Source organism: Salvelinus alpinus, chromosome 27 (genome assembly GCF_045679555.1).
Source record: "Salvelinus alpinus chromosome 27, SLU_Salpinus.1, whole genome shotgun sequence".
Lineage (NCBI taxonomy): Eukaryota > Metazoa > Chordata > Actinopteri > Salmoniformes > Salmonidae > Salvelinus > Salvelinus alpinus.
The window spans coordinates 7,250,430-7,266,589 of NC_092112.1; the positions used below are offsets into that span (position 1 = coordinate 7,250,430).

General features: G+C 45.0%; 2 protein-coding genes across 4 annotated transcripts in view; both read right to left on the minus strand.

Annotated features, from left to right (window-relative positions):
• map7b (microtubule-associated protein 7b) overlaps nucleotides 1–3,698 on the minus strand; it is an 89,410-nt gene extending 85,712 nt beyond the window's left edge. The window contains exon 1 of the mRNA XM_071369305.1: nucleotides 3,372–3,698. Coding sequence (XP_071225406.1) covers nucleotides 3,372–3,414 — 43 coding nt within the window. The 5' untranslated portion in view covers nucleotides 3,415–3,698. The remainder of the gene's footprint in view (nucleotides 1–3,371) is intronic.
• A 3,708-nt stretch (nucleotides 3,699–7,406) lies between these two features.
• armc1l (armadillo repeat containing 1, like) lies at nucleotides 7,407–15,704 on the minus strand. 3 transcript variants are annotated; one of them, XM_071369307.1, is made up of 7 exons: nucleotides 15,644–15,704; nucleotides 14,982–15,158; nucleotides 14,471–14,562; nucleotides 13,474–13,660; nucleotides 10,426–10,542; nucleotides 8,862–8,936; nucleotides 7,407–8,506 (listed from the first exon to the last, which is right to left on the minus strand). In XM_071369307.1, exons 2-7 carry the CDS (start codon nucleotides 15,132–15,134, stop codon nucleotides 8,312–8,314), a joined length of 819 nt encoding a protein of 272 aa, XP_071225408.1. In that variant the 5' UTR covers nucleotides 15,135–15,158; nucleotides 15,644–15,704; the 3' UTR covers nucleotides 7,407–8,311. The 3 variants fall into 3 exon arrangements, with proteins under 3 accessions (XP_071225408.1, XP_071225409.1, XP_071225407.1); XM_071369308.1 differs by having other exon boundaries at nucleotides 15,567–15,657; XM_071369306.1 differs by having other exon boundaries at nucleotides 14,982–15,648.
• Nucleotides 15,705–16,160: the final 456 nt, after the last annotated feature.

A 16,160-nucleotide genomic window follows, 5' to 3' on the forward strand; every position in this document is an offset into this window, starting at 1 on the left:
TGAATGATTCAGAGGACAACTGGGTGAACGTGTTGTGGTCAGATGAGACCAAAATGGAGTTCTTTGGCATCAACCCAACTTGCCGTGTTTGGAGGAGGAGGAATGCTGCCTATGACCCCAAGAAACCATCCCCACCGTCAAACATGGAGGTGGAAACATTATGCTTTGGGGGTGTTTTTCTGCTAAAGGGACAGGACAACTTCACCGCATCAAAGGGACGATGGACGGAGCCATGTACCGTCAAATCTTGGGTGAAAACCTCCTTCCCTCAGCCAGGGTATTGAAAATGGGTCGTGGATGGGTATTCCAGCATGACAATGACCCAAAACACACGGCCAAGGCAACAAAGGAGTGGCTCAAGAAGAAGCACATTAAGGTCCTGGAGTGGCCTAGCCAGTCTCCAGACCTTAATCCCATAGAAAATCTGTGGAGGGAGCTGAAGGTTCGAGTTGCCAAACGTCAGCCTCGAAACCTTAATGACTTGAAGAAGATCTGCAAAGTGGAGTGGGACAAAATCCCTCCTGAGATGTGTGCAAACCTGGTGGCCAACTACAAGAAACGTCTGACCTCTGTGATTGCCAACAAGGGTTTTGCCACCAAGTACTAAGTCATGTTTTGCAGAGGGGTCAAATACTTATTTCCCTCATTAAAATGCAAATCAATTCATAACATTTTTGACATGCGTTTTTCTGGATTTTTTTGTTGATATTCTGTCTCTCACTGTTCAAATAAACCTACCATTAAAATTATAGACTGATCATTTCTTTGTCAGTGGGCAAACGTACAAAATCAGCAGGGGATCAAATACTTTTTTCCCTCACTGTATATTGCGATTGGCAACTTTCATAAATTAGGTGCATTACCCCCACTGGCCTCGTTCGTCTTTCAGTCACCCACGTGGGTATAACCAATGAGGAGATGGCACGTGGGTACCTGCTTCTATAAACCAATGAGGAGATGGGAGAGGCAGGACTTGCAGCGCGATCTGCGTCACAAATAGAACTGACTTCTATTTTAGCCCTTGGCAACGCAGACGCTTGTTGGCGCGTGTGAGCATTGTGGGTGCAATAATTGAATAATATACATTTCTAAATTTATTTTGCGACGCGAGCGGTGTAGTCAGCCTGTTAGACCTACAGTCCATGCTCCCAAATACTGGAGAAAAGGTGTGGTGCATTAGGTTACATCACCACAGTAGCCCCACACGGCTATAAAAAATGTATTACGCAACCAGATGGCCATTAAACAACAGCATGGCATATTTAGATAGTGGAATAGGCCTGGCCTAAATCATATTTACTTTCTATTTTACAGCTCCAGGCGGTTCTTCTAGACAAGGCTCTTCTTTGTCTTTATAGTATCATTCTCACACAAGTCATTTGCTGTTGGCCCCAAGCCTATACTACGCCATCTACTGGTATAACGTCATTATCAAATGCCATTCTAAAACAAGCTCTAGACTTTTATTTTGGAAATGAAACCAGAAGCTGCAAAGCAACTCATGTCTGGGCTGGAGTTGAGTGATTGATTAGTTAACTTTGACTAGCTACGTTCGCTTCATGTCCTTCAAGTGTGTGCGTATAGAGAAGATATGTAACTACTGAGTAAAGGGAGACAAAGTAAGAATTGAAAGTGTAATGTTAATTCATAGTCACAGGGTTTCTACGTTTACAGATCTAATTTTAAAATGGTTACGTTTCATACATGGCTTTTCTTACAATCGTAACAATTTACGTATGGATTTCCATACGATTCTAACAATACATACGTTCAACTTTTTTGGCAGCTATCTGGCTCCGTATGAACGCGACCCAAAGTTTGGAAAACGTCAATGTATGCAGCGTCCGTCTCACAACGGAGCTTTCAACCTCAAGGGGGCGCTGTGAATCCACGCCGTTGTGGGCGTACCCATTGAAATAAATGACATCCGGCGCAACACAAAGTGCTTATGGGTAATGTAAGGCTTCGACATAAACGAATGGAAACGATCATCAGTTCCATCTCAAAATGGGGTACAAAAATGTCATACTATTTCATCCCCAGACGCAGAGACCGATTTGATATTGATTAGGGCTGGGGAGGTATAGGTTAGTAGGCCTGGGCCCCATAGAACCACCATACTGGGCCTGGGCCCCATAGAACCACCATACTGGGCCTGGGCCCCATAGAACCACCATACTGGGCATGGGCCCCATAGAACCACCATACTGGGCCCCATAGAACCACCATACTGGGCCTGGGCACCATAGAACCACCATACTGGGCCTGGGCCCCATAGAACCACCATACTGGGCCTGGGCCCCATAGAACCACCATACTGGGCATGGGCCCCATAGAACCACCATACTGGGCCTGGGCCCCATAGAACCACCATACTGGGCCTGGGCCCCATAGAACCACCATACTGGGCCTATATTCCTTATTCCTGGGAACATCATAATACATCCAATGGCCAAAAACTAGATTCTAGGCCATGATGCAAACACATAGCCTAACACCGAAACCAAATCTCTTCCACAGTAGGCTAAACCTCTTCATCCTATCAGCAGGCAGTGCTTGGATTTGGTCACTACACTGCCTGGATTTTAACTCGGGCAGAAATGAGCGTTTGCGTCAGGACGCTTTCCTCTCCAGACCTCTACAAGCCAGACTGTTTAATACAATTATATATATATATTTTAAATATCATAGTAGAGGTCGTGAGAGGAAAGTTTCCTTATTCAAACGCTAATTTCTATTTGACGTAGAATATAATGCAACGTCGGGCTTCCAGGCAAGGCACGACAACGCAACAAAGCCATAATCCCTTTATGTAATCTATAGCCACCCACTTGATAGCCTGGGCGCAACATTAGTGTCCTTGTCTAGTTTGTAACAATTCGTGTCAGAAGTGTGCCGAACATGACAGGGATACTGTGTAATAGAGATTAAAAATTAACGATATATGCAGGTTAGAGTCCGGGGCTGTTCCCACCGGCTACACCTGTCATATCAACTCAGCGGGGAACACCGGGAGTTTTACGGCAGCAGGCATTTACAAACTGCGCGGTGTAACATCCACAGACAACAGGTGTATCTAGACTAGTGCCCGAATTAGTCTGGAGAACGACCCAAACAGGTCGTTAAAAAGTAGTTTTCCGTTTGAAACAAACACAGTTGCATAATAACCGGCGGGTTCAGTGATCTATGGGTTGATAGTTAATCCGGTCCCCGTGACCCGACGGCTCTCGCTACTTCCAATCACATATTCTCGTCGACAAGAGAATAGGGGGGTTCAAAAAACCCCTCCGTACGGTCCACGGATACACCAAGTTAATTGACACATTAAACGCGGAGAGAAGTTGTCAAGTTTCCCGTCGATGGGAGCTCACCTTGTGTCTCTGGAGATGCGTTGCTGCTGTCCTGGTCGGCCATTCCTGACGTCTACTGAGAGATTAGCCTGGAGACGGAGCGAACGGAATGGTACGGGGAAACCGGTCCCTGGCGGACAGGTGGGGGACAACACACACACTTCTATGTTTTAAATCACATCTTTGATCGCCGTTCATGCACCTGTTCCATTTCCCCCCAAAGAATAGGCTAATTATACTGATAAATGAGGGTTTCTGGACGATGTGTTTGCATTCCTTTGCTTTTACCAACGACAGTATTTAACAAGGCACAAGTTCAGAGTGTCCGCAGCTCAGGTGAAGTGAAATGCAGTGTAATAGGTGTAAGGTCTATAGGTGTAATACTGTGTAACACTTATAGCGGGTTCACTTCATGTGAAACGTTAACCTAGAGATGATTCAGAGAAGTGTTGATACAACTCGCCTAAAAAGGTACAGATCTAGGATCAGCTTCCCCAAATCCTAACCTTAACCATTAGTGAGGGGAAATGCTAAACTGAGCCCAGATCAGCGTCTAGGGACAACGTCACGCTACACCGTGGATAGACTACAGTATATGTAAATATAGTGCCACCTACTGGTAAAACCTGGATAATGATCATAACGATCATGTTATTGGATTGGCTGCACTAAGACGCAACAATTTATTACGTTTTAATAGCTAAACACGGCCTTCATCAGGGTATCATGCCCATTTCAAATGTATCTTTATTAAAAAGTAATTTCAGAATATTTTGGCAAGCAAGCTGGCTAACTCATTGACCCTGCTTTGTAGTAGACCCATGTGGTGTAGGTGTTAGTGGTGACTGTTTTACTAGCATCATTTCACTGCGACATAGATAAATGAGACATCATTTGGAACGTATTTAGACAAAGTTGTCAAACGTTTCTAATATTCTCTATGAACTGAGTTTGAGTTCTTGTGTATTTAATTTATGCAATGTTTCATTTGAGTTATTTTGGTGATTGTGGTTTGTTGAAATTATTTTCTTTTGGGATCGTTTATTTCAGAATTAGGAAACATATTGAAGGCAGTTTTTACAAGCGTTTTAGTCACCTCAGGGGGCAACGAGTAAAAAAATAAAAAAAGACATAAAATATCTGAGGGGTACTGTGGACCATTAAACAAGATCAATAACTAGATGTCCTGGTTTATTAAGAAAACACTTGGCTCACGCTCCCAGGTGTTGTAACGTTTCATCAGACATCTATATAGATCACCTGGGAGCAACAGCGTTTTCCTTTGTCGTGAATTCACCTACAACTCCAGCCCCTGCATGTGCGTATGTTCTTCAGCTTTTGTCATTAACAAGCCTAAAACTTAGATATTTGTTTTTTGGTTGTTGAGTAAGACAATTTCCATTTCAAGCTTATCTTTCCAAATAATAAACAAGTTATTTCAGAATATTTACTATTTAGGCAAGCTAACTCACCGATCCTGCTTTGTGGTAAACCCCTCAGAACATAAACAATAATCAAATATTCCAACAGGCGTAGAGACAGACAGCAAACACAGTGAACATGGATAAATAGAGGAGATTGAAGTGTTGGATAATATGTACATTCATCCCAATGTATTAGCTGAAAGCCGTGAGCAGGGCTGCAAAATAAATCAGCAGATAAGACCTTTCTCTAGCAACAGCAGTAGCCTATTGCACCCTTCATAAGACATGATTTGTTTGTAGGGTGACCACATGTCCCGGATTGGGCAGGACAGTCCCACATTTTGTCCCTTTGTCCCACAACCAATCATGTCCTGCATTTTAACCACAAATTCAAACACAACAAATTTACCAAAAAAAAGGAGGATGCCTCTGTCCAAAAATGTATTAAATGTAGATTACAATGTCCCGCAAAATCATCCCATTATCCCTCATTTGGGTATTTTAAATGTGGTCACCCTAGTCAGGGGCAGTGGTGTAAAGTACTTAAGCAGTATTTTAAAGTTTTCTTTTTACTTAAGTCATTTTTTGGGGTATCTGTACCTTACTATTCATATTTTTGTCAACTTTTACTTAACTACAGTTGAAGTCGGAAGTTTACATACACTTAGGTTGGAGTCATTAAAACTCGTTTTTCAACCACTCCACAAATTTCTTGTTAATAAACTATAGTTTTGGCAAGTCTGTTAGGACATCTTTGTGCATGAAACAAGTACATTTTCAAAAAAAAAAAGACAGATTATTTCACTTATTAATTCACTGTATCACAATTCCAGTGGGTCAGAAGTTTACATACACTAAGTTGACTAAGTAAACACCATGGGACCAGGCAGCCATCATACCGCTCAGGAAGGAGACGTGTTCTGTCTCCTAGAGATTAACGTACCTTGGTGCGAAAAGTGCAAATCCATCCCAGAACAGCAAAGGACCTTGTGACGATGCTGGAGGAAACAGGTACAAAAGTATCTGTATCCACAGTAAAACGAGTCCTATATCGACATAACCTGAAAGGCCACTCAGCAAGGAAGAAGCCACTGCTTCAAAACCGCCATAAAAAAGCCAGACTACGGTTTGCAACTGCACATGGGGACAAAGATTGTACTTTTTGGAGAAATGTCCTCTGGTCTGATGAAACAAAAATAGAACTGTTTGGCCATAATGACCATCGTTATGTTTGGAGGAAAAAGGGGGAGGCTTGCAAGCCGAAGAACACCATCCCAACCGTGAAGCCCAGGGGTGGCAGCATCATGTTGTGGGGGTGCTTTGCTGCAGGAGGGACTGGTGCACTTCACAAAATAGATGGCATCATGAGGTAGAAAATTGTGGATATGAAGCAACATCTCAAGACATCAGTCAGGAAGTTAAAGCTTGGTCACAAATGGGTCTTCCAAATGGACAATGACCCCAAGCATACTTCCAAAGTTGTGACAAAATGGCTTAAGGACAACAAAGTCAAGGTATTGGAGTGGCCGTCACAAAGCCCTGACCTCAATCCTATAGAAATGTTTGGGCAGAACTGAAAACGCGTGTGCGAGCAAGGAGGCCTACAAACCTGACTCAGTTAACCCAGCTCTGTCAGGAGGAATGGGCCAAAATTCACCCAACTTATTGTGGGAAGCTTGTGAAAGGCTACCCGAAACGTTTGAGCCAAGTTAAACAATTTAAAGGCAATGCTACCAAATACTAATTGAGTGTATGTAAACTTCTGACCCACTGGGAATGTGATGAAAGAAATAAAAGCTGAAATAAATCATTCTCTCTACTATTATTCTGACATTTCACATTCTTAAAATAAAGTGGTGATCCTAACTGACCTAAGACAGGGAATTTTTTACTAGGATTAAATGTCAGGAATTGTGAAAAACTGAGTTTTTAAATGTATATGGCTAAGGTGTATGTATGCAAACTTCCAACTTCAACTGTACATTCCTAAAGAAAATAATGTACTTTTTACTCCATACATTTTCCCTGACACCCAAAAGCACTCTTTACATTTTGAATCTTTAGCAGGACAGAAAAATGGTCCAAATCACACACTAAACAGAGAACATCCCTGGTCATCCCTACTGCCTCTGATCTGGAGGACTCACTAAACAGAGAACATCCCTGGTCATCCCTACAGCCTCTGATCTGGAGGACTCACTAAACAGAGAACATCCCTGGTCATCCCTACTGCCTCTGATCTGGAGGACTCACTAAACAGAGAACATCTCTGGTCATCCCTACTGCCACTGATCTGGAGGACTCACTAAACAGAGAACATCCCTGGTCATCCCTACTGCCTCTGATCTGGAGGACTCACTAAACAGAGAACATCCCTGGTCATCCCTACTGCCTCTGATCTGGAGGACTCACTAAACAGAGAACATCCCTGGTCATCCCTACTGCCTCTGATCTGGAGGACTCACTAAACAGAGAACATCCCTGGTCATCCCTACTGCCTCTGATCTGGAGGACTCACTAAACAGAGAACATCCCTGGTCATCCCTACTGCCTCTGATCTGGAGGACTCACTAAACAGAGAACATCCCTGGTCATCCCTACTGCCTCTGATCTGGAGGACTCACTAAACAGAGAACATCCCTGGTCATCCCTACTGCCTCTGATCTGGAGGACTCACTAAACAGAGAACATCCCTGGTCATCCCTACAGCCTCTGATCTGGAGGACTCACTAAACAGAGAACATCCCTGGTCATCCCTACAGCCTCTGATCTGGAGGACTCACTAAACAGAGAACATCCCTGGTCATCCCTACTGCCTCTGATCTGGAGGACTCACTAAACAGAGAACATCCCTGGTCATCCCTACTGCCTCTGATCTGGAGGACTCACTAAACAGAGAACATCCCTGGTCATCCCTACTGCCTCTGATCTGGAGGACTCACTAAACAGAGAACATCCCTGGTCATCTACTGCCTCTGATCTGGAGGACTCACTAAACAGAGAACATCCCTGGTCATCCCTACTGTCTCTGATCTGGAGGACTCACTAAACACAAATGCTTTGTTTGTAAATGATGTCTGAGTGTTGGAGTTCGACCCTGTTTATCCGTCAATAAAACATGTAAACAGCAAATGGTGCCGTCTGATTTGCTTGATTTAAGGAAATTGAAATAATTCATACTTTTGGAACTTAAGTATATTTAAAACCAAATACTTTTAGACTTTTACTCCAGTAGTATTTTACTGTCTGACTTTTACTTGAGTCATTTTCTATGAAGGTATCGCGGTCCGTCTCGCTCTCGGGACTCTCGTCCTCTGGGAGGTAGTCTGGTATTGATACTGTTTCTCTCTGTCCCCTATTGCACACCTACAGCCAATGCTTACACCAATCCAATGCTTTTAAATCCATGACGGAGAGTGTACACTACAGGAGATGTGTTGAGATTGGGGATGAAGCCATACGGGTGCAGTTCTGCTGTGTTCTCAGTTCAGGGGTCCCCTGTGAGAACAGCCATGCCGGCTCCTGACGGCCCCAGTTTCACCAGTAGAAGGATCTGGTGAGGAAAGTGGCTGCTGAGCTGAGCCAGCTGCCAGAGGTGTTGTCCTTGGCTGCGGTACGGGACACGGCGCGGTCCGTCTCGCTCTCAGGACTCTCGTCCTCTGGGAGGTAGTCTGGTATTGATACGTTCTCCTCCCTCACATTACCACCACACACACTGAGGGGGAGGAGGACCTGGGGGGAGGAGAGAAGGGAAGAGAGAAGAGGAGGAGAGAAGGGGGAGGGGAGGAGAGAAGGGGGAGGGGAGGGAGGGAGGAGGAGAGATGAGAGGGAGGAGAGAAGGGGGGGAGAGAAGGGGAGGGAGGGGAGAGGAGAGAAGGGGAGAGAGGAGAGAAGGGGGGGAGAGAAGGGGGGAGGAGAGAAGGGGAGGGAGGGGGGAGGAGAGAAGGGGAGGGAGGGGGGAGGAGAGAAGGGAGGAGAGAATGGGATGGGAGGAAGGAGAGAAGGGGACGGGAGAAGAGGGACACATAAATTAACATGAAAGATCAGTCCATTGTTCTTTCATTCTTTCCTGAGCCAAGTGTCTCACCTCCTCCCCAACTTCATTCCTCACCACCTGTTGGGCTGACAGCACCTTGGTAGCAGCGATGGCCGACGCCAGACTCTACAGGGAGAGATGGACACTATTAAATTACAACACTTTAACCAATGGGCTAATCTGTGTGTCTAGCTCTGTAGGCAGGTGTGTGTGTGTGTGTGTGTGTGTGTGTGTGTGTGTGTGTGTGTGTGTGTGTGTAAGAGAGACAGTGGGAGAGCTAGAGAGACAGACGGAGAGACAGATGGAGAGACAGATGGAGTGGGAGAGACAGATGGAGAGCGGGAGAGACCGATGGAGAGACCGATGGAGAGACCGATGGAGAGCGGGAGAGACCGATGGAGAGACCGATGGAGAGACAGATGGAGCGGGAGAGACAGATGGAGAGACAGATGGAGAGACAGATGGAGCGGGAGAGACCGATGGAGAGACCGATGGAGAGACCGATGGAGAGACAGATGGAGAGCGGGAGAGACCGATGGAGAGACCGATGGAGAGACAGATGGAGAGACAGATGGAGAGACAGATGGAGCGGGAGAGACCGATGGAGAGACCGATGGAGAGACAGATGGAGCGGGAGAGACCGATGGAGAGACCGATGGAGAGACAGATGGAGAGCGGGAGAGACCGATGGAGAGACAGATGGAGAGCGGGAGAGACCGATGGAGAGACCGATGGAGAGACAGATGGAGCGGGAGAGACAGATGGAGAGACAGATGGAGCGGGAGAGACCGATGGAGAGACCGATGGAGAGACCGATGGAGAGACAGATGGAGAGACCGATGGAGAGACCGATGGAGAGACAGATGGAGCGGGAGAGACAGATGGAGAGACAGATGGAGCGGGAGAGACCGATGGAGAGACCGATGGAGAGACAGATGGAGCGGGAGAGACCGATGGAGAGACCGATGGAGAGACAGATGGAGAGCGGGAGAGACCGATGGAGAGACAGATGGAGAGCGGGAGAGACCGATGGAGAGACAGATGGAGAGCGGGAGAGACCGATGGAGAGACAGATGGAGAGCGGGAGAGACCGATGGAGAGACAGATGGAGCGGGAGAGACAGATGGAGAGGGAGAGAGACCGATGGAGAGAGACAGACGGAGAGAGACAGATGGAGAGAGACAGATGGAGAGAGACAGATGGAGAGAGACCGATGGAGAGCGGGAGAGACCGATGGAGAGCGGGAGAGACCGATGGAGAGACTGATGGAGAGACCGATGGAGAGCGGGAGAGACCGATGGAGAGACAGACGGAGAGACAGACGGAGAGCGAGAGAGACAGATGGAGAGAGGTGGAGAGAGATGGAGAGAGATGGAGAGGTGGAGAGAGACAGATGGAGAGACAGATGGAGAGAGACAGATGGAGAGAGACAGATGGAGAGAGACAGATGGAGAGAGACAGATGGAGAGAGACGGATGGAGAGAGACGGATGGAGAGAGACGGATGGAGAGAGACGGATGGAGAGAGACGGAGAGCGAGAGAGACAGATGGAGAGGTGTAGAGACAGATGGAGAGAGACAGAGAGACAGACAGAGAGACAGACAGACGGAGTTACTTCAGTGGGCAGGTCAGAGCGGATGCGAACGGTACATCTCTTGGAAGCCATCTGGAAGGTGAAGCTGATCACTCCTTTCACCTTCAGTAGAGCCTCCTCACACACACTTCGCTGGGCCTGGACAACACACAGTTAGTTAGTATACAGCAGGGTTTCCCTAAGCCGGTAAACGCCGGATTTTAGCCGATAAACTAAATTAAAATCCAATGAATAAAATTGTTGCCGGACAAATTGTCTGGGAGAAGAAAAAAAAAAGTCCACTGCAAAATAATGATTTTTTAAATTGATGGAAATACCCGTCGATGTCAAAGGCAAATTTCCCTCATAGGTTAATAAATCTCAAGATGCTTGGACATTAGTGTTGGGTGTGTGTTTCTATTGGACTAGGCACAACTGGAAGACTGTTGATGATCCCCGTTTCCAGGAAGCCCTCCGAGAGGGGATTCTTTCTACAAAACAGATGGCCTCAAGATCGCTCCTTCTTGACGACAAAGTAATGAGGCTGATGTGCATCAAGCTGGTGTGGGGTGGGTAGGGGGGGGGGGTCCGTGGGGTGGGATTGGGGTGGGGGGTCCGTGGGGTGGGATTGGTGTGGGGTGGGTAGGGGGGGGTCCGTGGGGTGGGATTGGCGTGGGGTGGGTAGGGGGGGGTCCGTGGGGTGGGATTGGCGTGGGGTGGGTAGGGTCCGTGGTGTGGGATTGGCGTGGGGTGGGTAGGGGGGGGTCCGTGGTGTGGGATTGGCGTGGGGTGGGTAGGGGGGGTCCGTGGGGTGGGATTGGCAGGGGGGGTCCGTGGGGTGGTTGGCTTTGGACCATTTCGTTCTATTCCTCGGGTCTTACTCATTGTTAGAAACAAGTTTGGTCCAAACCGGATGTTAGGTACTATATTTATTGGATATTTATATGAATTCTATGAATTAAAATGGCCAATTTGGGTGCAATCAATTAGCCTGATTTCTCACGTTTTGTCTGCCCTGCTCTATTCCTATCTGTCAAATTTAAATGATATTTAAAACAAATAATAGTGTTGCAGGAATGCTAATCTGATCTGTTTCTAACTACAAAAATGGTTTAAAGGAAAATCTGAGATGGTGGCATGGAATGACATGGACAAATGACATGGAACGACACAAACCAGAAATGTTTACAGAAACACCACCTGTTTGAAGCTCCACTCACCCAAAACATTTGATTGGTTTGTTAAGTAGCAACGCTTCACTCGTTTCTATTTAGACTCCACCACTCGACCCCTTTTTAGCATATTTATGCCTTCCCCCAGGCTTTCCTGACTTAAGCCTGACTTCTGAGGATATGTATGTAGTGAGCTGTGTGTATATATATACAGTTGAAGTCGAAAGTTTACATACACCTTAGCCAAATACATTTAAAACTCAGTTTTTCACAATTCCTGACATTTACTCAGAGTAAAGTATTCCCTCTCTTAGGTCAGTTAGGATCACCACTTTATTTTAAGAATGTGAAATGTCAGAATAATAGTAGAGATTGATTTATTTCAGCTTTTATTTCTTTCATCATATTCCCAGTGGGTCAGAAGTTTACATACACTCAATTAGTATTTGGTAGCATTGCCTTTAAATTGTTTAACTTGGGTCAAACATTTCTGTTAGCCTTCCACAAGCTTCCCACAATAAGTTGGGTGAATTTTGGCCCATTCCTCCTGACAGAGCTGGTGTAACTGAGTCAGGTTTGTAGGCCTCCTTGCTCGCACACGCTTTTTCAGTTCTGCCCACAGATGTTCTATAGGATGGAGGTCAGGGCTTTGTGATGGGCACTCCAATACCTTGACTTTGTTGTTCTTAAGCCATTTTGCCACAACTTTGGAAGTATGCTTGGGGTCATTGTCCACTTGGAAGACCCATTTGCGACCAAGCTTTAACATCCTGACTGATGTCTTGAGATGTTGCTTCAATATATCCACATAATTGTCCTTCCTCATGACGCCATCTATTTTGTGAAGTGCACCAGTCCCTCCTGCAGCAAAGCACCCACACAACATGATGCTGCCACCCCCGTGCTTTACGGTTGGGATGGTGTTCATCAGCTTGCAAGCCTCCCCCTTTTTCCTCCAAACATAACGATGGTCATTATAACCAAACAGTTCGATTTTTGTTTCATCAGACCAGAGGACATTTCTCCAAAAAGTACGATCTTTGTCCCCATGTGCAGTTGCAAACCGTAGTCTGGCTTTTTCATGGTGGTTTTGGAGCAGTGGCTTCTTCCTTGCTGAGCGGCCTTTCAGGTTATGTCGATATAGGACTCGTTTTACTGTGGATATAGATACTTTTGTGCCTATTTCCACCAGCATCTTCACAAGGTCCTTTGCTGTTGTTTTGGGATTGATTTGCACTTTTCGCACCAAAGTACATTCATCTCTAGGAGACAGAACACGTCTCCTTCCTGAGCAGTATGATGGCTGCATGGTCCCATGGTGTTTATACTTGCGTACTACTGTTTGTACAGATGAACGTGGTACCTTCAGGCGTTGCTCCCAATGATGAACCAGACTTGTGGAGGTCTACAATTTATTTTCTGAGGTCTTGGCTGATTTTTTTTCATTTTTCCATGATGTCAAGCAAAGAGGCACTGAGTTTGAAAGTAGGCCTTGAAATACATCCACAGGTACACGTCCAATTGACTCAAATTATGTCAATTAGCCTTATGCACAAAGTAGATGTCCTAACCGACTTGCCAAAACTATAGTTTGTTAACAAGAAATTTGTGGAGTGGTTGAAAAACGAATTTTAATGACTCCAACCTAAGTGCATGTAAACTTCCAACTTCAACTGTATGTATGTATATATAGAGTAGACTGTCATCAAGGCAAAGGGTGACTACTTTGAAGAATCAAAAACATATTTAGATTTATTTAACACTTGTTTTGGTTACTACATGATTCCATATGTGTTATTTCATAGTTTTGATGTCTTCACTATTATTATACAATGTAGAAAATAGTAAAAAAATAAAGAAAAACCCTTGAATGAGTAGGTGCGTCCAAACTTTTGACTGGTACTGTATATACACTCACAGTGCTGTCCAGGCCTTGGATGTGCAGAGTGACAGACTTGTTCTTCCCTTTGGAGGCGTTGAGGAAGAACTGGGGTTTGTTTCTCCTCCTCTCTCTCTCTGGGCTGGGGGGGGCTGGGGTGGGCGGGGCACTCAGGATTCCATACACCTCCCGCGACAGGACATTGATGTCATCACACAAACCACTCCTACAAGAGACAGGACCAGGATGTCAGATGACCCACTCCTACAAATCAAATACTTATCAAATTGTATTTTGCTTACTTACAGGTCCTTTTCCAACAATGCAGAAATTAAAAAATGTAATAACAATAAGGAATAAATACACTTCCTGAATAACAATAACGAGTAAAAATATCATGGCTATATACAGGAAGTACCAGGTAATAACATGGTTATATACAGGAAGTACCAGGTAATAACATGGTTATATACAGGAAGTACCAGGTAATAACATGGCTATATACAGAAAGTACCAGTAATAACATGGTTATATACAGGAAGTACCAGGTTATATACAGGGAGTACCAGGTAATAACATGGCTATATACAGGAAGTACCAGGCAAAAACTTGGTTATAGACAGGGAGTACCAGATAATAACATGGCTATATACAGGGAGTACCAGTACCGAGCTGATGTGCAGGGGTACGAGGTAATTGAGGTAGCTATGTACATATAGGTAGGAGTAAAGTTACTCGGCAACAGGATAGATAAGACAATAGCAGCAGCGTATGTAGTGCGCACATGTAATGTGTGTGTGCTGTCAGTGTAAGTATGTGTGAGTGTGTACAGTCCAGTGGATGTGTGTAGAGTCAGTGCCAGAGAGTTAATACAAAAAGAGACAGGACCAAGAGGAGTAGGATTAATTGAAAACATTAATTTGCCCAGTTGTTTGATGCACATTGTTGCAATTCACAATTGTGATGCCAAAGCCACAGGTAGACAGTTTTTTACACACACACACAGTTAAACAGGGACCTGAGAGAGTGGACTGACCTCTCCATCAGGGTCACCAGGCTGACCATCATACCCAGTTCATTCTTCATAGTAGTGATGTTCAGGGGCCACTCTGCCAGGTAGCGCATAGTCTGACAGGAGAGATTACAAATCATTAAGAGCCACTACTACATCCTGTTCACAAGTTCCAGGTGGATGTTGAGTGTCACTGTCGTGTTGGCATTGTTTTTGAATGTGTATTGTTGGTTGTCTGGTTAGATTTAGCCTCAGTCATCCAGGATTCCTTTGCTCAACGAGACAAGATTTGGAAGGATGGCAGGAGACAATTATATTAGAAGGAACTGCCTTGTGTTCTGTTGTGTTTTTGTTTGTTTCTTCTTGTGGAAAAATTCTAGTTTCCAACTAGCTATATTATAACGTAAACAAATACAGCTCATTCTGCAGCTGTAACCTATTAGTCATATAGTGATTTATGGGATCTCAGTTTTTGTCTGTTCTGTTCTTGCTTGTTTGATTCTCATAGCTGGGGCCAGTAGCAGGTTAAACAGACCTGCAGGGTGGCGAACAGCACTTGCGGGTCCTGGTGGTCCAGGAAGAGAACCAGGCCGGGGAGACAGCCCTGGTCCTGGACTATTGCCTCCCGGTTCTGGGGCTCCGACGCCAGGTCCCGGAGTTGGGTCACCACAGACAGAGCATCCATCATCTTATTTAACTAACTACCGAGTCTCTGCAGGCAGTGTGACACAGAAAGGTGTAGTGAGACAAGATGTATAATTAAGCACCGTAGATCTATTGAAAGGGCACGTTGATGATGCTCACAACACACTCTGTCACTGCCTTGCTTGCCTCACTAACGATACTGTGTATGCAGAGCTAGCGAGCGAGCTGGCTAACGTTATCTAGGGTTTGTTGCTACCCAGCTAGCTAACGTTTGCTAGTTTAGCAACCTAACAACGTAAAAAATTTACTGAATAAGTTGAGTAGTTAATGTCATGAACATATACCCAACGTTATACATGTTAGCAAAACAAGTTCGTTAGCTAGCTTCTAACTTACTTGGCTGAAAACAAACTTCACTTATATCCAGCTATTTTTTTTAAAGTATGGTAAGCTAGTTTGCAACTTTTCTTTTTACCTCAATATATCTTTGACCAAATATCACAAATTCGGTTAAAAGTTGGTAACTAAATCGACAGATTTGAAACGTCTTACCACGGATAAACCGGCTCGTGCAGACAAAAAAATACGAATTTTGTGGAGGGGGAGCCTCATTGGTCGAACAGCTTCTGTCACGTTGCATGGTGAGCCCTTCTGATTGGCGAATAATTTTATTCCAATTGAAATGTCCAATCACGGCACGTTTTGCTGTTTCAGTTCGCCTGGAGAATGTTATTTCAACATTTCTTTGCTACATTTTGGTCAAATTTCTAAATTAACCATGTGGTAAGAGAAGATTATCATCTTTAGTCATAATATACAGTTTATACATCTAATATTTGTCAATATTGAGTCCATACTAGCTAACTAGTTTATCAGTCTACCGCCATCTGATAAATGTGTTTTGATGAACCAGTGTTTTAGAATACTGCAATAGGCGAGTTCGTTTTGCATGTGCCGGTACCCCAGGTGAGTGGCGATTTATCTTAAGGACCAATGGAATGGTCTAAAATTATTTACTCCGTCACCCGTGGCACCGGGACATGCAAAACGAACCTGCACAATGCTTCAG

Coding starts and splice junctions, on each gene's coding strand:
- armc1l (XM_071369307.1), bottom strand. CDS start 15,134: ATGATGGATGCTCTGTCTGTGGTGACCCAACTCCGGGACCTGGCGTCG. Junction 13,661..14,470: donor CTGGTGACCCTGATGGAGAG/GTCAGTCCACTC, acceptor TGTCTCTTGTAG/GAGTGGTTTGTGTGATGACA. Junction 8,937..10,425: donor GCTCTGACCTGCCCACTGAA/GTAACTCCGTCT, acceptor CTCTCCCTGTAG/AGTCTGGCGTCGGCCATCGC.